The sequence below is a fragment of the Sphaeramia orbicularis genome, chromosome 8 (assembly GCF_902148855.1).
Source record: "Sphaeramia orbicularis chromosome 8, fSphaOr1.1, whole genome shotgun sequence".
Classification (NCBI taxonomy): Eukaryota; Metazoa; Chordata; class Actinopteri; order Kurtiformes; family Apogonidae; genus Sphaeramia; species Sphaeramia orbicularis.
In genome coordinates this window covers 24,265,487-24,291,350 of record NC_043964.1, presented here as the reverse complement: position 1 = coordinate 24,291,350, position 25,864 = coordinate 24,265,487, and the positions used below count along the sequence as shown (strand labels likewise).

At 35.1% G+C, this 25,864-nt stretch overlaps 1 protein-coding gene across 1 annotated transcript in view; it reads left to right on the top strand.

Annotated features, from left to right (window-relative positions):
• Positions 1 to 3,575: 3,575 nt before the first annotated feature.
• The window catches only part of LOC115424674 (G protein-activated inward rectifier potassium channel 1-like), a 38,094-nt gene continuing 15,805 nt past the window's right edge, over positions 3,576 to 25,864 (top strand). The window contains exon 1 of the mRNA XM_030142059.1: positions 3,576 to 4,607. Coding sequence (XP_029997919.1) covers positions 3,942 to 4,607 — 666 coding nt within the window. The 5' untranslated portion in view covers positions 3,576 to 3,941. The remainder of the gene's footprint in view (positions 4,608 to 25,864) is intronic.

The window sequence follows — 25,864 nt, the reverse complement described above, 5'->3', positions numbered from 1 at the left end:
TTTTACTGGTCCGGCCCACTTCATATCATATCAGGCTGTATATGGACCCTGAACTAAAACGAGTTTGACACCCCTGACTTAGACACTAACACAAAAGTAGCACTGGGTCTTTATGGGTTGATTTACTGGAATGTACGAGGCCACTCTTAAAAGCCTCATTAACCCTTTCATGCATGAATTATGAGAACCTTAATCAAGAATTTTTTTTTTTCCTGAGTGTTTTTATCTCTTTAGGCATGAAAAAAAAACGTGATTAATTTTTTTTTTTTTTTTTTTTTTTTTTTTTTTATGAACCCATTTTTCATGGCGCTACAAAAATGTCCACTTAGCTTAACACCATTCATTTAATTTCTTTTAGCTAAGAAACATGCATTTGCTGACATACTGTGTGAAAACTATGAAATAAAAGCATTTTTAACCTCCTGAGACCCAGCAATGCATTTTTGTCCTCTGTAGAGGACAAAAGTGAGACAGTTTCACTTAAGAAATGCTGTCCATTGTAAAGGACATTCTATTAAAATAAATTAATAAAATAATTTTTTAAAATGCATCTGAAAATAAAAAACAAACAGAAAAAATTGTTGCATTATGCGGTTTCCAATCAAGACAATTGTTTAATAGAAAAAAGCTAAAAATTTCACTTTCCTGGGTCTCAGGAGGGTAATGCTGCTATTCTGATGTTTTCTCACATTTGAACTAGTTATTACTCACTCAGATAATATGCAAAAAAAAAAAAAAAAAAAAAAAAAAACCTCTCTTAACCCTTTCATGCATAAATTATGAGAACCTTAGTTGAGATTTTATTCCTGAGTGTTTTTATTCCCTGTTAGGCATGAAAAAACAATGTGATTGAATTTTTTTTATTGAACTTATTTTTTTTATGAAAGTAGATTTGTTTCTTAAATGCTGCAACCATTAAAAAAAAATTTCAATCCAAAAAAAATTTGCCATAAAAAAACCTTTTCAATCAAACAAAAAAAGTGTTGAATGAAAAAAAAAATTTAAAAAAAAATTAAGATCCAAAAAATTGCATTTGAACACTTCTTTTTTTTTTGATTGAATTTTTTTTTTTTTTTTTTTTTTTTTTTTTTTGTTTATGGATTGAAAATATTTTCTTTTGGTTTAGCATAGGAAATGTACTGTGGTTCATTCCACTACTAGAAAACAAAGTCCAGTAAAGCAATTTTGGGTGATTTAACTGGTAAAATATTCAATAAAATAATCACAAATATAATTAAAAGTAACAAAATAAAATGAATGCAAAAAAAAAAAAAAAAAAATTAAGATCCAAAAAACTGCATTTGAACACTTTTTTTTCTTTGATTGAGTAGGTTTTTTTTATATTGAAGTGATTTTTTTTATTATTGATTTTTTTAATTGAACTTTTAATTAATTAATTTATTTTGGTTAAAGCAATGAAGAAACAAATCTACCTTCACATTTTTTCGTGGAGTTCCAAAAATGTCTAATCCACTGGACACCATGTGTTTAATTTTTGAAGCAAAGAATGCAATATCAGAAAGTGATCTACTGTGTGAAAACTATCAAATCAAAACATTTTTAATGCAGCTAATCTGATGTTTTTTCCACATTTTATTATATTCCCAATTTTTTTTAGCAACTGATTTTTTTTTTTTTTTTTTTTTAGTTTAGTATATTTGAAAGGGGACAATGCAATTTCATAAAACACATGGTTACACATGGTTAAAAAAAAGCCAGAATTAGCCAGAAGGCTAGTTTTCATTTGTAGTCCCCTGGCCACGTTTTAAAAAGGCAGTAAAAAACATTTACAGGAGAAAGACATGGTTAGACACTTGATTGGGTAACAAATAACATATACATAACAGACTGTTAAAGGAGCACAAAACACACAATACCTATACAAGATACATATTCAAACACTTACTATACAATTAAGAATAAAACATCACAACATATCACAACATCAAAACATCACAACAGGCTTGTCTTTTAGTGTTGACAGCTATAGGTGTTAATAAGCCACATTTTCAATTTTTTTGTGAAGGCCTTGTATGTTGTGAGCAGTTTAACCTCCTCAGGTACTGAGTTCCACTCACTAGCACTCCTCGCTGACCAGGCTGACTTACTGAAAGTGCTCCTACGCAGAGGAATGACACAGTCACCTCTGACAGATCCTCGAGTGACACGCTCAGAGCTGTTTCTTTGGCTGATGAACTCTGCCAGAGGATCTGGAGCCAAATCCTGCAAAATTTACACTCAAACATGTTACTGCAGATCAGGTTTATCCAGAACAGCAAAGTTACAGTGATGGTGTGAATGTCAGTGTATTATTATGGGATGGTGCATGAGTGTCCACTGCGTTGGCTGATATGGAACTAAAACAACAAAACCCATGAATATACAAGAGAACAGCTGTAGAAGAACTGTCCACTGGAGTGACCACTATGCACGAAAGGGTTAATTACAGTCTAAAAGGCTTTTGATTTTTTAAATTTTATATTCTCTTTTGAAACTCTGCACTGCAACTCTTACTTTAATATGTGTGTGTTTTTATTCTTTATTTATTTATTTATTTATTTATTTATTTTGGATTTTATGTGTTGTTTTCTTACTTGCTGTTTTTAATCACCTTTTACATGTTTCTTTTATAATGTTTTGTGTTTCTTTTTCCCTGTCGTTGTATTTCAATGTCCTGTGTGAAGCACCTTGAATTGCCTTGTTGCTGAAATGTGCTATACAAATAAACTTGCCTTGCCTAATAACAATTAGCAATTGATTTAGATAAAAGAACAGGAAAGTTACAGTACTGGTATGGATGTCAGTTTATGGGAAGGTGCATAAGCATCCCCGGTGTTGGCTGATATGGAACTAAAACAACAAAACCCATGAAGAGGGCAGCTGTGGCTACAAATGTAGTTTACCACCACCAGAGTGTGAATGTGAGAGCGAATGAATAATGGGCCAATAATGTAAAGCGCTTTGGGTGTCTAGAAAGGCGCTATATAAATCCAATCCATTATTATTATTATTATTATTATTATTATTATTATTATTATTATTATTATTATCATCATTATTATTATACAAGAGAACAGCTGTAGAAGAACTGTCCACTGGAGTGACCACTGTGCATGAAAGGGTTAATGTTTCCTCTGATTCAGGCAGGTAACAGACGCACAAAGAATGACCTGATCTGCAATTCAATAAGCTCATACCCCCTCATGTTGCCACTTCTCCACATGCACAGAGGTTGTCTATCCGGTAGATGGCACAGTCTGACACGGAAGCGCGCGCATCCTTCAACCTCATCACTTCTTTCTTTGCGACTCTTCACGCGCAGAGGTCAGCCGCGACATAAAAGCAATCTGCACTTATTAGAGATGAGTGAATGACTCCATTTCTTAACTAATTAATCCTAATAGGAGTTAAATCCCGCTGTGATTTAACGGATCATTGAGGAATCAGAAATTGAAGATGCCCACATTGTCCACCTCTCTCTCTCTCTTCGCACAAATCCAATCTTGTGTAACTCTCCCCTCCTCTTTCCCTGCCCCCTTCCTCACATGTCTCCCTCTCTCATACTCCCCCTCTCCATCCGAGTCCTCTCCAGAAGCTGTGAATGGGAACAGATCTTCGTAGTTGGTGCTGTGAGCGCATCTCGCCAATTTTGCGCGAACGAGCAGAGCGCACAAGCAGCTTCTAATCAGCCACCCTCAGATGTTCCACCAAAGTGAATGGACTTCTACTGGATATTTTTTTAATAAACACATATCAACTGTGCTGTAAAACCACTTCAATGTTCTGGATTTGGTTGATTTTTAGGATCTACAAGGCTGCGCGTTAAAGTGGCCATGGCGCATTTTACGCACTGCAGGTAACCGGTGTTTTGGGGGTTCAGACAGAAAAAAAAAACATGGATTAAACATCAGCTGTTCTTTTTTAACCTCTGGTGAGCTCAAATGGCGGCACTTCGTAGGAAATTTGGAGAAGACTACCAGGTGGTGAACACAAACCGGGCTACCACTTTTTCCGCTCCGGTTAAAAAGAAACGCCAGCGCTTCGTGGAAAAGAACGGTCGGTGTAACGTGCAGCACGGAAACCTGGGTGGAGAGACCAGCAGGTACCTCTCTGACCTCTTCACCACTTTGGTAGACCTAAAGTGGAGATGGAACCTGCTCATATTCATCCTCACCTACACTATCGCATGGTTGGTCATGGCATCAATGTGGTGGATCATCGCTTACATCAGGGGGGACTTAAATCACGGACACGATTCATCCTATACCCCCTGCGTGGCAAATGTTTACAACTTCCCTTCAGCTTTTTTGTTCTTCATCGAAACAGAAGCCACGATCGGTTACGGTTACCGGTATATTACAGAGAAATGTCCTGAAGGTATCATCCTGTTCTTGTTCCAGTCTCTTTTGGGTTCCATAGTGGACGCGTTTCTCATCGGCTGCATGTTTATTAAAATGTCCCAACCCAAGAAGCGCGCAGAGACGCTCATGTTCAGTCAGGACGCGGTGATTTCTCAACGGGATGGAAAGCTGTGCCTCATGTTCCGTGTGGGAAACCTGCGGAACAGCCACATGGTGTCTGCTCAGATTAGGTGCAAACTCATAAAGGTAAGCACGCATACTTATTTAGGATGGTTAAACACTATGCAAACAGAAATCACATGCAAAAGATGATTATTTTTGCACTATCTCTTCTCAGCATTGAGGTACTTTAACCCTTTCATGCATGTATTATGAAAAAAGTTGTTTTTTTTTTAAGAGTGATTTTATTCCTCAAAATTAGGCTGAAGTTAAAATGCATTTTTTTTCTTAAATATGTTTTTTTTTAAGATAATTTAACCTCCTGAGATCCAGGAAAGTACAAGTTTTGGCTTTTTTTTAGGCAAGGCAAGTTTATTTGTATAGCACATTTCAGCAACAAGGTGCTTCACACAGGACATTGAAATACGACAGGGAAAAAGAAACACAAAATATTATAAAAGAAGCATGCAAAAGGTGATTAAAAACAGCAAGTAAGAAAACAACACATAAAATCCAAAAATATAAAAAACACACATATTAAAGTAAGTTGCAGTGCAGAGTTTCGAAAGAGAATATAAAATTTAAAAAGTCAAAAGCCATTTAGTCTTTTGCAGCAGTGAACCTTGACTTAAAAGAACTCAGACTCTCAGCAGACCTGATATTTTCTGGTAGTTTGTTCCAGATATACGGAGCATAGAAACTGAACGCTGATTCTCCATGTTTAGTTCTGACTTATGAAACACAAAGCATTAAATAATTGCCTATATTTGAAACATCATGATACAGCAGTTGTTGTTGTTTTTTTTTTTTTTTATGTCCTTTGCGGTGAACAGTTGTTTTTTTTTGGTCTAAAGCTGTGAAAAACCCTTGTCCAGAAACACGGACAGTAAACTCATGTCTGGGTCAGAGGAGGTTGACTTTAGCAGATCACAGATCAGTCCACATTCTACAACTAAGATGGTCATTGTATGTGTGAGGGTCTATACAGATTGCCCCCATGTGGTTTGGAGAATATTACCTTTGGAACCCTTTGGAAAACTGAGTTAAATGTGGACGTCATGCATGAAAGGGTTAAAGTCGCACAAACCGAACCCATCCATTTTTCTTTTTGCACCTCTGAATAATCTTTATTCCCCTCTCTTCTCTCACTAAACCCACGAGGAAAACCAACAGCCACACATTGCATATCAAAGATCCAAAGCTCAATTGTAAGACAGAACCACTACACAATATATGCCTTGTTAAACAAAACAGGCTTAAGGTAGTATTATCCTAATCCCTCAGCTGCAGGATGGTGACTATGAGAAGCAGCCAGGTGCATCTTAAACCAACACCAAAAGGGAGTAAAGAGGGGGGGGCAATGCACTGTGGGTAATCAGCATCAGCTCCTCCTCAGCTGGTGACAACTGGACAGATGGGTGCAGATCAGAAGGTAGATGTGGGAGCCAGACGATAAAAGTTAGAGAATTAAGGCGGAAAAAGTTGGATTTCAAAGAGAAAAAAAAACCAGTGAAAGTAACGAGTGGGAGTTTCACACACAACCACTGATATGTGGAGTCAGTAAAACAGCTCGACTGAGAACAGGGAGGCATAAAAGGTATTTATGGCGACCATAAACGGACACATTATTCCCCTTCTTTTCTTTAGGGTGTGTTTTTATCTGTCTTCCATGTGAAATTAAACGGAGACCTTTCGATGCTTTCAATAGGAAAGATAATGTGAAAAAAGACCAAAAAAAAAAAAAAAAAAAAGTGAAATCTTGAAATCCTCCTCTCCAGTTGTGTCACTTTTGTTTCTCCGCTAATGAAGAACTCAGCAGATTTCAGAAGATCTAATGAACCCACACTCGGAAAAACAAGCAACAATGCAGAAAATTACCACCACCAGTTGCAAGGTTGACTGCTTCGTCTTTTAATTTTCATAATAGCGCTTCTTTTCAGCCAACATCCATGTTCAATGTGCAAAACGGGCCATAAAGAAGACAAACAGCATTAGCAGAGGTGCTTGGAGCTTGTTTATGTCTGTGTTCTCCATCGGCGCAGCCACATTGAGCACAGCGTTGGTCAGCTTAATGATGCATGCAGGCAGCGAGGGAGGCAGGGGCGGCCGAGCTATATTCCACAGCGTGCAGGAAGAAGCAAACAGCCCCAAAAGGCACAAAGTACAATCACACATGTCGACAATGAAGCCCTGAGCCCCGAGCGCCTCAGCCACACTTAGCTCATCTGTGTGCAAGACACCTAGAAATGCAGTTCAAGCCCACATACAAGAGGAACGTCTGAGCTCAAAAAACAGCACATTTGACCCATAAAGACCCAAACATCCAAAGGCATCTACTGATTTAACTGTTTAAAACCTGTTGATCCACTAATCCTGTCAATATATATATAAGTAATTGATGTAAAATGCAGTTTGTCATCTTTTCATTGGATGTTCAGAGTCTCCGTAGTGAACCTGGAAACACCGTCATCTTCTACAACATTGATTCGCTAGTAAAAAACCATGGAGCTTTATCAGTGACACTTGTTTTTACGTTCATTTTGCTGTAAAAGTCTCTTTTTCTTCAGTTTTCTTTGTTTCTGATATAATAAACCTCAACTTTAATCTGAGCTATAATGAACATCTACATTAGTGGTGCCAAACTCATTTTCTTCCGGGGGCCACATTCAGCTAAATTTAATCTGAAGTGGGTCGTACCAGTAAAATAATAGCATGATAGCCAATAAATAATGACAACTCCAAATTTTTTTAGTGCAAAAAATAACATTCAATTATGCCAATATTTACATTTACAAACTATCCAAACAAAAATGATGTGAATAACCTGAAAAAAAAAAGAAATTTGTTAAAAAATGTAAGTACAATTTTATCAGTATTATGCCTCGAATTATCATTTATATTTATATACATATGCATTAAAGATCAGATCTACAAAGGCATAAAACATTTAGTAACAGGCAGAATATTGTTAAAATTGCACTTAATTTTCCTTAGACATTTCAGGTTGTTCATATTTGTTCATGTTATTCACATTTTATTGTTAAAGGATAGTTTGTAAATGTTAATATTTTCATAATTTAATGTTTTTTGCACTAAATCAAAGAGAATAAATTGGTGTTGTCATTATTTGTTGGTTATTATGGTACTTTATTTTTGAGTTTGCCCTAACTTGCACTTTGCTAATTCATCCCGTGGGCCGGATTGGAACTTTTGGCGGGCCGGTTTTGGCCCCCGGGCCACATGTTTGACACCTGCGACCTACATGATCAGTAATTAAATATGGGAAAATACCTGATTTTCACAGAAAAAAAACCAAATTACAAAGGATATTGTTAGAATAAATAGTGATAAATCATGTAAGAAAGGGGAAATACAGAGAAAATTGCACTGAGTCTTTATGAGTTAAAGAAATATCACCTGAATGTACACTAATAAAGGTTTTTATGTTCAGTTGATGACATATTTGCTTTAAAAATCCCTTTTTCCTTCAGTTTTCTTTGGCTCTGATATAATAAACCTCAACTTTAATCTGAGTTATAATGAATATATACATGATTAGTAATTAAATATGGGAAAATGCCTGATTATCACAGAAAAAAAGCAAATTACAAAGGATATTGTTAGAATAAATGTGATAAATCATGTAAGAAAGGTGAAATAGAAAATTGCACCGGGTCTTTATGAGTTAAAGCAATATCACCTAAAATCTACAAAAATAATATAATTCAGGACATATATTCAGCAAAAAAAATGATTGAAATATAAAAAAAAAAAAAAGACATAGATACATGTTGTTTTACACATTTTTCCTTCAGCACTGAAAGAAATCCAGATGCTATAAAAAATCTAAGTCCTTGCTGTCAAACACATGATTTTAACACTCCCTCTCTCTGTGAAATACAATAAATACAACAACCGCTGTGTACTCCTTAGGATTTTGTTCTGTTTTTTGCTTCAGGGCTGTGTGGTCTAACCTTATTCTTTCGCTTCAGAGACTCCCATACTGAGACAGAATCTTTGCAGCAGCTCAACCAGGGTACAGAACACAAAAACATAAAAAAAAAACAAAAACAAAAAAAAAACACCCCCCGACAATAATGCGACGCTCAAACCGAGCCCACCTTTGAATATCACTGGTGTAAATAAACAACAGGTAATTTTTTTCACCTTAAAAAACTAATATGTCAGAGCGAGTGAGTTCAGTGCAGTCCCTGTGTGCAAATGTTGGTGGTGCTGTTGAACTGCAACCCTCCTGAAGTCATGGCTCATCATATAAAGCGCTCAGACTTTAGTAGCAGAGGAATCATTTAAAGTCACTCAGACACAGTGTGTAACAGAGAGCCAGTCTGTGAAAAAGGCTTTTGTCGTCGCCTGCGTCTAAATCACAGTAAATGAAACGACATCAAATCGAAACCAGGTTTTACTCCAACTCATCTCCGAGTCCAAACAGAAGGATTTACTAGACGCCATCCCATAATACAAAAGCCATTTCTTTTCTGAGTCTGCATATATTGTAGCTCTTATCGTTGCAGCTTTGGATGTTTGTGCGCAGCAAATAAGGTCAACTGTCAAATGTAAATAATCCCTTATCGACTGAACCTTTAGTGTTTACCGTTTTAGTCAAGAGGTGAGATTTGTCGCAGAATGAAACGCTTTTAAATAAACTGCAAATAGCACCCAACATTGTCGCTACATCACTGAAAGTATCCACGTCTCTGTGTGTGTCTTCTGGCATTGTATTGTTAAGTAAATGCAACACAGTCTTCCAGAGCTTCACACAAACCCACTGACCTTTCATTAGTAGTGGCTCAACAACAACACTGGTTTTCCCATCCTCTCAGATCCTGTCCAGGGAGATTTTTTCCCTCAACTTAACTACTGGTACAACACTTAAAATAAGCTCTCATGCTCTGTGCAATCCAGCAGAAAGGAAGTCAACCTTCTGCTGTTGAGTAAGTTCTCCTAAGGCGGGGGGGGTCCTGGAGCCACATTCAGCCCAATTTGATCTCAAATGGGCCGGACCAGTAAAATAATACCATGGAAAAAAAAAATACCATGAAAAAAAAAAAAGACACAGTTTAGACCAGGGGTGTCAAACATGCGGCCCGGGGGCCAAATCTGGCCCACCAATGGGTCCAGTCCGGCCCGCGGGATGAATTAGTGAAACACAATAATTACACTGAAGATATTAACAATCAAGAATGTCAAAAATTATCTTAGGTCAATTCCATCTAAAGTGGGTCAAACCAGTAAAATACAGGGTGGGGAAGCAACATTTACAATATTTTGAGGCAGGGATTGAAAGACAGTGTATGACCAGTTAGTTTATTGAAAGTCATGAGAATTTATTTGCCACAAGAAAATTGACATAATAGAAAATGTTTTTATTCTATGTGTCATCAGCAAATCATCGACTAAAAACAAAATGTCCTATGTAAAAAAATGCATGAGAAAACTTAAAAAGCATCCTTTTTTCTTGCAATATGCTATTTGGTAATGAAGCTCAGTAAATAATGCAATGTTTTAGGTCTATATCATACCATTCTGCCAGAAAACCATAAGATGTTTTAATTTTTTGCCAAAAAAAGAGCATTTTTCAGATTGGGGTTTTGTTCTGATTGGTTAAACACGGATCAGTTGACAATGGGATCAGATTTGGACATAAATTTTCTGTAAAACCATGATAAATACATACAATAACATTCATGCACAGCTGCATTCTCATGACTAAAACCACATTTTTACACATTTATCCCCCTTCTTCCATCTCTGCACTGACCAGCTTATGAACGTTAGCTGTAAATGAAACACCAACACTGGTCACATGATGACATCTTTCCCAAAACAACTGCTGGACATATTCTCACACACACATGTACAGGGTGGGGAAGCAAAATTTACAATATTTTGAGGCAGGGATTGAAAGACAGTGTATGACCAATTAGTTTATTGAAAGTCATGAGAATTTATTTGCCACAAGAAAACTGACATAATAGAAAAGGTTTTTATTCTATGTGTCCTCCTTCTTTCTCAATAACTGCCTTCACACGCTTCCTGAAACTTGCGCAAGTGTTCCTCAAATATTCGGGTGACAACTTCTCCCATTCTTCTATAATAGTATCTTCCAGACTTTCTCGTAATAGTTTTGCTCATAGTCATTCTCTTCTTTCCATTATAAACAGTCTTTATGGACACTCCAACTATTTTTGAAATCTCCTTTGGTGTGACGAGTGCATTCAGCAAATCACACACTCTTTGACATTTGCTTTCCTGATTACTCATATGGACAAAAGTTTCTGAAAAGGTATGGATAATAGTGTTAGGTACGATTATGACATCAATACATGTTTGGTTTCAAAACAATTGACGTAGTGCCTGCTGAGAAAAAACAACTAAATGCTCATTGTAAATTTTGCTTCCCCACCCTGTACTATCATAATAAACTATAAATAATGAAAACCACAAAATTTTCTCTTTGTTTTAGTGTAAAAAAAAGTAAAATTAAACAAAAATGTTAACATTTACAAACTAACCTTTTACAAAAAATGTGAAAAACCTGAAATGTCTTAAGAGGATTAAAAGCAATTGTACCAATATTCTGTCTGTTATTAAATGTTTTGTGTATTTGTAGATCCACTGTGATCTGTAAGTTGTAATGAACATGGGAAAATGAGAAGCTGAGGCCAAATAATGGCATAAATTGTTAAAACTGCACTTTTTTTCTTAATAAATTTCATTTTGGTCATGGTTATTCATGTTTTTCCACATTTTTTTAAAGGATGTAAAAAAAATGATAATATAATTTTACTTTTTCACTTTAAAACATAGAAATTAGACATACAAATTTTGGATTTTGTATTATTTTTGTATTATTTTGTTATTATTTTAATTATCTGGCCCACTGCAGGTCATATTGGGTTGTATGTGGCCCCTGAACTAACATGAGTTTGACATCCCTGATTTAGACTGTCTTTAGCCAGTTTTGCAGCTGGTTCTAGTGGAAGAGTGAATATGAAAACAGTAGTTGTGGATTTTGTGTGCAGGGTTAGGGTTCTAATGCTTGAGATAACCCTTGGATTTTAATGTTTGACTAAAGTTCATCTGTATTTTAGACTTATGTGGCCTCATATGTATGCTGCACCTCTTAACATAAAAAAAACACGGAGGTGGAAGAGACTAAACGATGGTATAATGGGCTGAAAAGGACAAATCTTACCTGTGACATTTGAAGCAGGTTTCACACTTGTCCTAGTGTGCTGAAAGTGTAACAAAAATCATCAAATTGCAAAAAGATGAGAAAATTAAAAAAATTGTGACCTGGGAAAAAAAAAAAAAAAAAAATTACCATGATAGCCTGTAAATAAAGACGACCCCAAATTTTTGCTGTTGTTTTAGTGCAAAAAATAACATTAAATTAGGAAAATATTGACATTTTTAAACTATCCAAACAAAAAATACGTGAATAACCTGGAAAAACTGAAATTGTGCAAAAAAAAAGTGCAATTTTAATAATATTATGCTTGAACTTATCATTTATACATGTGCATTATGGATGGGATCTACAAATGGACAAAACATTAATAACAGGCAGAATATTTTTCAAATTGCACTTAATTTTCTTTAGGAATTCCAGGTTGTTCATAGTCATCTTCTACAACATTGATTCACCAGTAAAACCCATGGAGTTGGATCAATGACAGCGGATGGAAACACTGGGTTTATGTTCAGTTAATGATAGATTATACTGAAAAGGTCACTTTTTGTTGTATTTTCTCTGTTTTTCATATAATAACCCTCAACTTTAACCAGGAAGTGAACATATTCACACAAATTGAATAAATATATAAACATAAAATAATAACTTAAGCATACTTTTTAACATTTATTTCAGAAGTTTTTTGCTAAAAAATAACATGTTTAATATTTCTTCTATGAATAATTTTAAATAAAACTTCACCCTCCAAAATGTTGAGAAGTATTAAGTATTGTTGTTTTTGGTTTGGTTTGTTTCTTTGTTTGTTTGTTAACAGTTTAGCAGCAAAATTATTGGTTAAATTCATACCAAATTGGGTTTATAGATTGCCAGTGACCCAGAATAGATGTGACTACATTTTGGGAAAAGTAGGCCAAAGTTCAAATTTTTAATGAATTTTTTTAAATCTTTTTTTTTTCAGTTACTTAAAATGGCCGAAATTTGTCTATGCTGACGTCAGGACATGCATAGACATGATGACATCAGCTGGATAAACGCCTAAATAAGCTACAATACGCGCAGGGGGCGGGGTTTGTTGTGCCTGGCACCACTTGTTTATTTAACATAAATTACTTTATTCACCATAAAAGATGAGATGTAAACAATGTTAATCTTTCAGTGTTAAAAGTGAGGGAGACTTTCGTGAGGAATCTGTCAAACCTCAGTCATAGCCTAAGTATCATGAATGTGTAAGTCTTTCTGTGATTACTCACCTGAATCTCTTGCATTATGGTGAACAGTTTCTTCGTGCCATCCACCATAAACAAACCCATGTGCGTAAATTCAGAGCCGGGAGGTAACTCGGGTATCGGGAAATGGAGGCTTGCGCTGCCGCTGCAGGGAGGTTCGCACAGCCACCTGCAATGGCAGCGCAAGCCTCCGTTTCCCACAATGCTAGTTGCGACAAAAAAATTCCGAAGATGCCCGAGTTACCTCCCGGCTCTGAATGTAAACACACGGGTTTGTTTATGGTGGATGGCACTAAGAAATTGTTCACTGTAATGCAAGAGATTCAGGTGAGTAATCACAGAAAGACTTACACATTCATGATACTTAGGCTATGACTGAGGTTTGACAGATTTGATGAAAAATTTGTCACGAAAGTCTCCCGCAACTTTAAGCATTAAAAAAATAAAGTCCAGAAAGAAGAATTTCACTGCTGTTTGTAAAATCTGACTCTTTAACTGGAACAAAAGTCTTTCTCCTTTTATTTTTTAGTGTTAATATTGAGGACTAATACTTGAAAAATACTTGAATTTGACTGCATTTTGACTTTATAAAGGAAAAAAATCCTACTCTTTTTTAAATTTTTATATGTATTCTATAAACTCCATTCTTGCTACTTCAACTTAATTTTTTGCAACGGAAAATAGAAAAAAACATGTTCCTTGTCTTATTTTTCCTTTGCTGCAACAGGTGAAAACACAACTTTAACATTTCCAGACAGAGCATCCCCCCTTTTTTCCCCGACCTTTGCGTGACGCAGATGACGGTGGAAGCCTTTATCGTCATTCGTTTGCATCTTCCATCAGACGTTACTGTACGCTCGGTGTTAACATACATGTGTGCCAAGGTGGGAAAGCTGAGACTGTTGGTGCAGAAATGACTTTTGGGATGAGAAACCACAGCTCTCATTCACACAGTCAGGATGGGTTACAGAATAAAAGAAGGTATGGAATACATTTGAATAGACAGATGCAAATGCAGTCTCTGATCCACAAAGACAAGCCGTTAAATCCTCAGTGTATGTGTGTGTGTGTGTGTGTGTGTGATGGAACCACTTGTTGGTGCTGCTGTATTCTTACAGTATGTCGGCGTACTAGAGCTGTTCTAAACTGTCGTGGGTGATTACTGCATGATAGGAAACAGCAAAGCAAGAGAGAGAGAGAGAGAGAGAGAGAGAGAGATGGGAGAGAGAGAGATGGGCGAGACGGACCAATAGGAGCTGTCATAGGGAGTCCTACCATCAGAGGCTGAAACGCTTTGCAGGGCATCCATGACAGCGTCGGAGGGTACGGTGGTGGAACAGCCCCACTGAAAATACCGTTCTGGCATAACTGGGAAGAGGGGAGAGAGAGAGAGAGAGAGAGAGAGAGAGAGAGAGAGAGAGAGAGAGAGAGAGAGAGAGAGAGAGGATTGATTGAAAGTGATGGAAAGAGGTGGAAGAGGCTGCTAGTGTGAGCTGGGAGAGATAAAAGGAATTACAGACAGATTTTCTTTCTCAATATTTTCTTGTATGAGTGGTGGTGCTTTCTATTTCACAGATATGCAGGTGAGAGAAACCCTCTCCCTGCTCTGGCTACATATACTAGTCACCCCAACCACAATTGATTTCCATTTCTTTTCTAATAAAAATGGAGATGCATTTATTCTATCAGGTGGTGGAGGGATAAAGAAAGGCCTTAAACCTTGGAGTCATTGATTAGCAAGAGCCAGAAAACATCTAGAGTCTGCAGACCTCGTTCTCCTCTCACTCTTTCAATCCTGTACAAATAATCCGCACTGTAAAAAAAAAATAAAAAAATTCTGTTGTTTTTACGGAAAAAAAACTGGCAGCTGTGGTTTCCAGAACAATACTGTAAAAAACACATCCAACTGTAAACATGTTTACAGAGTAACATGTAGATTTAACATTTTAAACATGTAGATTTAACAGTTTAAACATGTAGATTTAACGTTTTAAACATGTAGAGTTAACATTTTAAACATGTAGATTTAACATTTTAAACATATAAATTTAACATTTTACACATGTGGATTTAACATTTTAAACATGTAGAGGTAACAGTTTAAACATGTAGATTTAACGTTTTAAACATGTAGAGTTAACATTTTAAACATGTAGATTTAACATTTTAAACATATAAATTTAACATTTTACACATGTGGATTTAACATTTTAAACATGTAGAGGTAACATTTTAAACATGCGAATTTAACATTTTGAACATGTAGATTTAACATTTTAAACATGCGGATTTAACATTTTGAACATGTAGATTTAACATTTTAAACATGCGGATTTAACATTTTGAACATGTAGATTTAACATTTTAAACATGTGGATTTAACATTTTAAACATGCGGATTTAACATTTTGAACATGTAGATTTAACATTTTAAACATCTAGATTTAACATTTTAAACATGTGGATTTAACAGTTTAAACATGTAGATTTAACATTTTAAACATGTAGATTTAACATTTTAAACATGTGGATTTAACATTTTAAACATGTAGATTTAACAGTTTAAACATGTAGATTTAACGTTTTAAACATGTAGAGTTAACATTTTAAACATGTAGATTTAACATTTTAAACATATAAATTTAACATTTTACACATGTGGATTTCACATTTTAAACATGTAGAGGTAACATTTTAAACATGCAGATTTAACATTTTAAACATGTGGATTTAACATTTTAAACATGTAGATTTAACATTTTAAACATGTGGATTTAACATTTTAAACATGTAGATTTAACATTTTAAACATGTGGATTTAACATTTTAAACATGTGGATTTAACATTTTAAACATGTAGATTTAACATTTTAAACATGTAGATTTAACATTTTAAACATGTGGATTTAACATTTTAAACATATGGATTTAACATTTTAAACATGCGGATTTAACATTTTGAACATGTAGATTTAACATTTTAAACATGCGGATTTAACATTTTGAACATGTAGATTTAACATTTTAAACATGTGGATTTAACATTTTAAACATGCGGAGTTAACATTTTAAACATGCAGATTTAACATTTTAAACATGTAGATTTAACATTTTAAACATCTAGATTTAACATTTTAAACATGTGGATTTAACATTTTAAACATGTGGATTTAACATTTTAAACATGCAGATTTAACATTTTAAACATCTAGATTTAACATTTTAAACATGCGGATTTAACATTTTAAACATCTAGATTTAACATTTTAAACACGTGGATTTAACATTTTAAACATGCAGATTTAACATTTTAAACATGTAGACTTAACATTTTAAACATGTGGATTTAACATTTTAAATGTAGATTTAACATTTTAAACATGTGGATTTAACATTTTAAACATCTAGATTTAACATTTTAAACACGTGGATTTAACATTTTAAACATGCAGATTTAACATTTTAAACATGTAGACTTAACATTTTAAACATGTAGATTTAACAGTTTAAACATGTAGATTTAACATTTTAAACATGTAGATTTAACAGTTTAAACATGTAGATTTAACGTTTTAAACATGTAGAGTTAACATTTTAAACATGTAGATTTAACATTTTAAACATATAAATTTAACATTTTACACATGTGGATTTAACATTTTAAACATGTAGAGGTAACATTTTAAACATGCAGATTTAACATTTTAAACATGTGGATTTAACATTTTGAACATGTAGATTTAACATTTTAAACATGTGGATTTAACATTTTAAACATGCGGATTTAACATTTTGAACATGTAGATTTAACATTTTAAACATGCGGATTTAACATTTTGAACATGTAGATTTAACATTTTAAACATGTGGATTTAACATTTTAAACATGCGGATTTAACATTTTGAACATGTAGATTTAACATTTTAAACATCTAGATTTAACATTTTAAACATGTGGATTTAACAGTTTAAACATGTAGATTTAACGTTTTAAACATGTAGAGTTAACATTTTAAACATGTAGATTTAACATTTTAAACATGTGGATTTAACATTTTAAACATGTAGATTTAACAGTTTAAACATGTAGATTTAACGTTTTAAACATGTAGAGTTAACATTTTAAACATGTAGATTTAACATTTTAAACATATAAATTTAACATTTTACACATGTGGATTTAACATTTTAAACATGTAGAGGTAACATTTTAAACATGCAGATTTAACATTTTAAACATGCGGATTTAACATTTTGAACATGTAGATTTAACATTTTAAACATGTGGATTTAACATTTTAAACATGCGGATTTAACATTTTGAACATGTAGATTTAACATTTTAAACATGCGGATTTAACATTTTAAACATGTAGATTTAACATTTTAAACATCTAGATTTAACATTTTAAACATGTGGATTTAACATTTTAAACATCTAGATTTAACATTTTAAACACGTGGATTTAACATTTTAAACATGCAGATTTAACATTTTAAACATGTAGACTTAACATTTTAAACATGTGGATTTAACATTTTAAACATGTAGACTTAACATTTTAAACATGTGGATTTAACATTTTAAATGTAGATTTAACATTTTAAACATGTGGATTTAACATTTTAAACATCTAGATTTAACATTTTAAACACGTGGATTTAACATTTTAAACATGCAGATTTAACATTGTAAACATGTAGACTTAACATTTTAAACATGTGGATTTAACATTTTAAATGTAGATTTAACATTGGATTTAAATGGACTGCACTTATTTAGCACATTTTCTCCACCTTCATGGTGTCCAAAGCACTTTCCAAATCCACCAGGTCCAACTGGGAACAATGTAGAGTTCAGTGTCTTCCATGGATATATGGACAGTCAGAGCCAGGATTGGAACCACCAACCCTTTGGTTACTGGACGAGCCGCTCTACCAACTCTACCAACCCATTAATTTACAGATTTAAAATGTTACATTGTAAATGTTTACCTTTTTTTTTTTTTAATAACTTTTTTATTAAAAAAAAAAAAAAAAAAAAAAAAAAGCAAAAACGCCGTTATTTCAACATTATGGTCTTGCAATTTAAACAGCACCACCTTGTTTTTCAATTTACAGTTTTATGTTCTAAAAATAATAGAAATACATCATTTCTACATACAAATCTGGTTTTGTTCACATACTCTTCCTGTAAAAACTACAGCTATATTTGATTTAATCGTTAACACAAAAATCTTTTAGAAAAAAACAACTTTGCATTGTATTGTCACTTACAGGTTTTTTATGTTGCAATTTTACAACTTTTTGGTGTTAATTCTACAGGGTGGGGAAGCAAAATTTACAATGAACATTTAGTTGTTTTTTCTCAGCAGGCACTACGTCAATTGTTTTGAAACCAAACATATATTGATGTCATAATCATACCTAACACTATTATCCATACCTTTTCAGAAACTTTTGCCCATATGAGTAATCAGGAAAGCAAACGTCAAAGAGTGTGTGATTTGCTGAATGCACTCGTCACACCAAAGGAGATTTCAAAATAGTTGGAGTGTCCATAAAGACTGTTTATAATGGAAAGAAGAGAATGACTATGAGCAAAACTATTACGAGAAAGTCTGGAAGATACTATTAAAAAAAGAATGGGAGAAATGTCACCCGAATATTTGAGGAACACTTGCGCAAGTTTCAGGAAACGTGTGAAGGCAGTTATTGAGAAAGAAGGAGGACACATAGAATAAAAACATTTTCTATGATGTAAATTTTCTCGTGGCAAATAAATTCTCATGACTTTCAATAAACTAATTGGTCATACACTGTCTTTCAATCCCTGCCTCAAAATATTGTAAATTTTGCTTCCCCACCCTGTACAGTCATTTTTTACAGTGCAGAGTCTGAACCCAATACGAGTAAACCTTCACAGGCTCAGAAACGCACACACGCTCTTAAAAATCACTAGGTGTTTTCTCTCCCTCTATCGTATAAAAGGGTTCTGGATAAAAGAAGTATCAAAAAATAGTGGATGAAAGAAGTTTTTTTTTCCCAAAGCGTTCGAGGTGCGTTTTATTTGCTGCGGATTCCAAAGCCTCGTATTATTATTATTATTTTTAGGCTCTAAACCTTCTGCTTCTTTCCACAATCCAGCCTCCTTGCAGTATTTTCCACAAATCAGACTCAACACAGTCAAAACACAACAGGTTTCTGGCCAAGAACATTGTGACACCATTTGTGCCCACTCCTGCCAAAGTCTCTGAGTGGAACATGGAGGAGAAAAGCACTTGACGAGGAAGAAAAGTAAACCAGAGCAGCTGATTCACCCAGTGCATTTGAAGTCTGACCCTAATATTGATTAGCGCTTCCATCTGTCTATTAGATGGACGATAAACCACTGTAGTTTTTCAGGTAGCTCCGAGAACGACCTTCATGTTGCACCTTTTTCCATCACCGTGAGTTCGTTTATTTGGGGTTTGTTGGTAGGATTTTGTGAAAATCATTGCACTGACGTTTATGAAAGGCCAAAAATGAACCTCTTAACTTTTGGAGCAGATCAATCAATCAGAAAAGGGGTATATATATATATATATATATATATATATATATATATATATATGGGGTTTTTCCACACTTTTTACAACATTACCAGATAAAGTGATGAATCGAATGGACTGTGGGGCTCTTAAAATGCTCCGTCATGTTGGAACATTCACCGGCTTTCAGTGATAATTCACTGTGTCTGTATTTAAGGAGTTTCGAAGCTCAAAGCGTTTACTTCGGACAGCTGATGCAGTTCATGGAAGTTTATTTCACTACCTCTATCACCGAGGTTATGATGAAAAACTACGTAACTACTGCGCAGGCTTCAGTCTGTGGAGTAATGTGACTCATAAAGCATTCTCAAAAGAGGATTGCCATAAAATGTATGCCAATAATAATAATGACTTTTGGACATTTTTACTTGTCTTTTACTTTTGATTAGCTAAGTTGTCTGGCTTGTAGGATGCACTATTGTTCCTCCTTTCTGCTCATTAGGAACAACCTAAAAAAAAAACAACATATCAATAAAAAGGTTATTATCGTTAACGAAAACTAATGAAATTACGAAAACTAGAATTGTAAAAACATTTTCGTTAACTGAAATAAATAAAAACTATAATTAAAAGAAAAAAATGACACTTCACAATCCGTCACTTGTGGTTTATAGTCGTCTTCTGGTCCCCACTCCACCTGGAAACATGGAGACTAAAGTTGGGAGAAAGCACCAGAGTCTTGTCTGGGATTTATTTGAATACGACGGAGAAGAAGAGACAAGATATAAAGAAACTAAAACTAAACTAAAACTAAGCATTTAGAAAAAAAAAAGAAAACTAACAAGAACTAGCAAACGTGCTCTAAAAACGAATTAAAACTAACTGAATTAGAGAAAAACAAGTCAAAACTAAATAAAACTAAACTAGAATGAATAATTCAAAACTATTGTAACCTTAATCAATAATTGATGTCTTTGGGATTATCTAGAACAGTTTTTAAGTAAATAAAAAAATTGGACCAAAATCAAAAACATTTTTGGACACCCCCCCCCCCCTTATGTTTGATGGGGGGGTCACTCATGACTCCCCTCAAAAATTGTTCTAAACAGTCCTAAATACCTCACATATTATTAATTGATGCATTTGGGGTTATTTAGAACTGTTTTCGAGTAAAGAAAAAAATTGGGACTAAAAAAAAAAGAACAACCTCAAAGCTGGAGCTACACTGGAAATTTTGACAAAGACACACATCTTGTCATGTGGCATTTGACTTTTTAAGAATTTAGTCATTTTAACCCTTTCATGCATAGTGGCCACTACAGTGGACCGTTATTCTACAGCTGTCGTTTTGTATATTCATGAGTTTTGTTGTTTTAGTTCCATATCAGCCAACACAGTGGACATTTATGCACCATCCCATACACTGAGTCCTGTCTGGGATTTATTCGAATTTGACGGAGAAGAACAGAAAAGATATGAAGTAACTAAAACTAAACTAAAACTAAGCATTTAGAAAAAAAAAAAAAAAAGAAAACTACTAAGAACTAGCAAACCTGCTCTAAAAACGAATTAAAACTGAATTAGAGAAAAACAAGTCAAAACTAAATAAAACTAAACCATAATGAATAATCCAAAACTATTGTAACCTTAATCAATAATTGATGTCTTTGGGATTATCTAGAACAGTTTTTAAGTAAATAAAAAAAAATTGGACCAAAATCAAAAAAATTTTTTGGACCCCCCCTTATGTTTGACGGGGTGTGTGTGTGTGTGTGTGTGTGGGGGGGGTGTCACTGATGACCCCCCTCAAAAATTATTTTAAACAGTCCTAAATACCTCACATATCACTTATTGATGTATTTGAGGTTATTTGGAACTGTTTATAAGTAAAGGGAAAAAAATGGACAAAAAAAAAGAACAACCTCAAAGCTGGAGCTACACTGGAAATTTTGACAAAGACACACATCTTGTCATGTGGCATTTGACTTTTTCAGATTTTAGTCATTTTAACCCTTTCATGCATAGTGGTCACTACAGTGGACAGTTATTCTACAGCTGTCTTTTTGTATATTCATGAGTTTTGTTGTTTTAGTTCCATATCAGCCAACACAGTGGACACTTATGCACCATCCCATACACTGTAATTCACACCATTACTGTAACTTTGCTGTTCTGGATAAACCTGATCTGCAGTAACATGTTTTAAATCAACTGGTAACTTTTATTAAGTTTTTTTTTTTTTTTTTGCATATTATCTCCTTGAAGTTAGTAATAACAAGTATTAGTATGTGTTAAAATGTGAGAAAACATCAGATTAGCTGAATGAAAACTTTTTTATTTTGTAGTTTTCACATTTTGGGAAAAGTAGATCAAAGTTCAGATTTTTTAATCAATTTTTAAATTCTTTTTTTCTTTTCTCATTTACTTATAATGGGCAAAATTTCACATGTCTATAAAAACATCACATGCATAGACATGATGACATCAGCTGGATCGATGCCAAAAAAAGCTATAATATGTGTGAGTGAGGGACGGGGTTTGTTTTTAATTTATTATTATTATTATTATTATTATTATTATTATTATTATTATTATTTCTAATTTTGCAAGAATTAATCATTAAAATTTAATCTAGTTAAAAGATGGTTTTTAGCTTTTGATGCACAAATAGTTTTTCATCGTAGTGAATCATGTTTCAGCGAGGCGCAACAGGAAACAATACCCAGTCAGTCCAGGTTCAGGTTGAGGTGAACCATGATACAGATAGTTTTTCCAGCAGCAGAATAGAGTGGGATTTGTGTGGGAGTAACTTTTCCCTTTATGTGCACACAAACCTGATGAAAACAGCTAACTGTCAAATATTGATGTGGTTGCCAACAGGTCTTTTTTTGTTAGCACGTACAAGGACAACAGATGAGTTTCATGTGACGTATGCATACATTAAGTCTTGGAGGCGGAAGTCCTGCTGAGTTTGTATCATGTTAAACGATGGACCTGCTAAACTCCTGCGTGCTGTTTATTACTTAGCTTTCACCAAGTATAAGTTAGGCAGAAAGACCGCTGGGTTCCATTGGTGGCAGTGGTGGTTCTGTTCTGCCCACCGCTGTTTATAGTTATTACCGTATACGCTTAGCGGCATGGAAAAAAAGAATTGTCATCATATGGTACGGTGATGAAGACCCCTTTAAACCTACCAGGAGGGCTTCCCCTGGACTATCACCCTATAGAGACAGAGTGAGTGTGGATCTTCCTGCTCCCTTTACCAGCGATGGCAGCCAGAGTTTCCTCAGCTGGGTGAAGCAGCTGGAAGTGGCAGTCGGAGCTACGGCGGGCAACACCGGTGAGTTCAACGGGGAGCTGGTGACAATACTCCCCACCCGTCTGTGCAAGTCTGCTTTTCTACTATGGGACAGCCTTCCCGATGGGGTCAAGTCAAATTATGCGGCCGTGAAAGAGAAGATGGGTTCGGCTTTTGGACAGAGACAGGTGTTACGACCCATAGATGCGTCGTTATGTCACTCCGTGGGTGTGTCCACTTTTTCTTTGTGTGAGTGGATTATGTGTTCCAGGTGCCGAGCCACATCACCCCCCGTGATTGGAGCAGCAGCTGGAGATGGACCTTTAAAGACTGCGGAGCTGGGCTGGACCGATGTCGCACTTCCTCTACTCCCAACCCCGCCTTCATTCTGCCAGTGTTCCCGTTTCAGCAGTAGGGGTGGGCTGCCCTTTTTGTTTTGTCTCGTTTTCTCCTGTTTTTGATAAGGAAGGGTAGATCTTGTATTTTGGTTCCTTTATTTTGCAGCTCAGCTTCATTTCTCGGTAGTACAGTTTTGTTTGTTGTTTTGGCCAGAGCCCACCCCGAAGTTTCAGTTGCCTTTTTGTCCAGTTTTCAGTATCTTTATGTTGCACCATGTAAATAAATCACTTTTTGTTAAACTTGCACAACCCGTGTCCGGGGTTTCTCTCTGTGGCTTGGGAGTGAGGAAAGGTGACCACACTTTTCATGTTGCACCCTGGGGTCCCCTAGTCAGAGCGTAACATGAATTGGGGGCTCGTCTGGGATTTGAACCCAGGACCTCTCGCACCCGAAGCGAGAATCATACCCCTAGACACAGTTAATGGACCGTTTAAGTGCTAACATATCAGCTCATTCACGAGTTCCGGGGGAGAGCCTGGAGGTGTGCACAGCTGATGTGAGCCGGCTGGGAGCTGGTACTCGTGCTTTTGCCTCCGAGTTGCGCGCGCATCACTGTTGCTAGTAAACACTGAAACTCATCTATACAAAAGTGGCTCCACTTCGAGGAGTAAATCTTTGCATTTTGTCCTTCAAATTTGAAGAAATGACCCTCACAGTGATACAAATAATTTACATAGTTTGGTTTTGCTAAATTTCTGTTTTGCATAAACTTCTCTGTGATCAAATGTCAATACAGTGGATTTCACAGCAGAGGTGCTAGTGTGAAGCACCGTTTCTGTTTATTGTGTCATAAAACAGCAATTTGATAATTTACCCAAAGCAGCAGCACAAGAGTTAGTAGCATTTACGAGCTGCAATTAAACCACAAATTTAGACTCATTTAGGTGTTTGACAAAAGTGATGGAAAAATATCTAACAGGACTAAATATAGTATTTCTACTTTCAAATATAAAAATGTGACCTAAAAACATCATAAAAGTGTTTAGAAGTTGTGTCAAAGATGCCATTGGATTGGACTGTAGAGATATGAGCTGTATTTATTTACACCAACAGGCATTTATGTGACCACTAGAGGGAGTAGTGAGTCACTCTGCTGGTCTCCCATGGTGAGGACACCGTGGGACCTTTGAGCAAAGCAGTAGAAAGTGACCAGATGGGACTAGAACCACTAAGAAACAACTTTTTCAGTCAGAGAAAGTGACAAAGTGATAAAATCTAGAATCACTGCTGTTGTTTTCTCCACTGGACACAGCTGTAAATAAAAATAATGGAGTTAGATGCTGAAATGGCAGCGTTTCTTCTACATGGGTGAGTTTGATTCTGAGGCTTTTGAAGGTATAAAGTTATTATGGGATGTTCTTATCTTTGCTAAGTTGCTGATCTGGTTTGCTCGATTCCAAACAGATTTTTAGTGCAGCAGTTGACAACACAAACCATACAGAAAATGGATGATTTGTGGTTTAACTGTGGCTGTTTTCAGTCTAAAAACAGAGCTAAGCTAACAGAGCTATAATGTAAACTATCAGCTGATGTAGTACGTGAATTATAAGTCAGAGTTATTTTGACTGACTGTTAAAATAAGCATCTATGAGTTGCAAATTGAAGAATAAAACTTGATGATTCCATAACACAGATGAGCTTTACGCTTTATTCAGTGAGTGACACAGTCTGTGGATACATAGCATTGATTTGTTGGTGGTTTTGGTTCAGTCGTAAGCGTGATCTGGTAAGTAATGTCAGAGTTTAAGTGATTAATATGGAGTTAAGATGAGCTCAAAGCAGAAGTTTAAGCGTAAAAAGGTCATAATTAACTTATAAAGACCCAGACATCCACAAGCCACCAAAAGCATCTACAAATCTAAAATGTTTAATAACTGTTGATCCACTAATTCTATCAAACCATGTAAATAATTGGTATAAAATACAGTTTGTCATCTTTTCATGGTCATCAGATGTGACCCATTTGGACGTTCAGAGGTTCTGTAGTGAACGTGGAAACACTGTCATCTTCTACAACATTGATTCACCAGTAAAATCCATGGAGTTGGATCAATGACAGTGGATGGACACACTTGGTTTATGTTCAGTTAATGATATACTTTACAAAAAAAGTCACTTCTTCAGTTTTGGCTGTTTCTGATATAACCCTCAACTTTAATCTGAATTTTTATGAACATCTACATGATCAATAAGTTAAGTATATGAAAATACTTAATTGTCACTGAAATAAAATCAATATACAGAGCAGAATATTGTAATAAATGATGATAAATCGCTTAAAGGGGTCATATTTTGCTGAACCTACTTTTATTAGTCTTTGGTACATTTATTTGTTTATTTGGACCCTAATAGTTCCAAAAGTTTGAATTTGAACCCTCCAGGTGTTGCTAAGCTATCTTTATATTCATTTTGGCAAAACTCGAGTGGATTTCTACAAACTGTTTCAATTCCCGCTTAATTTGTTACGTCCATAATTCGTTACATCACGACATTTGCACATATAAGGTCAAGACTTCTGACGAACATTTCTCAGAGTACGACATAATTGTTTATCAGCAGCAGCGGTTGTAGTAAAAACTGAAAATACGTCCAAACTTTGAGCCGATTACCTAAAATATTCAGTTGTTGGTTGAACGGGACAGAGCAGCACAGCCAACAACCTGGAGGGGGTGGGG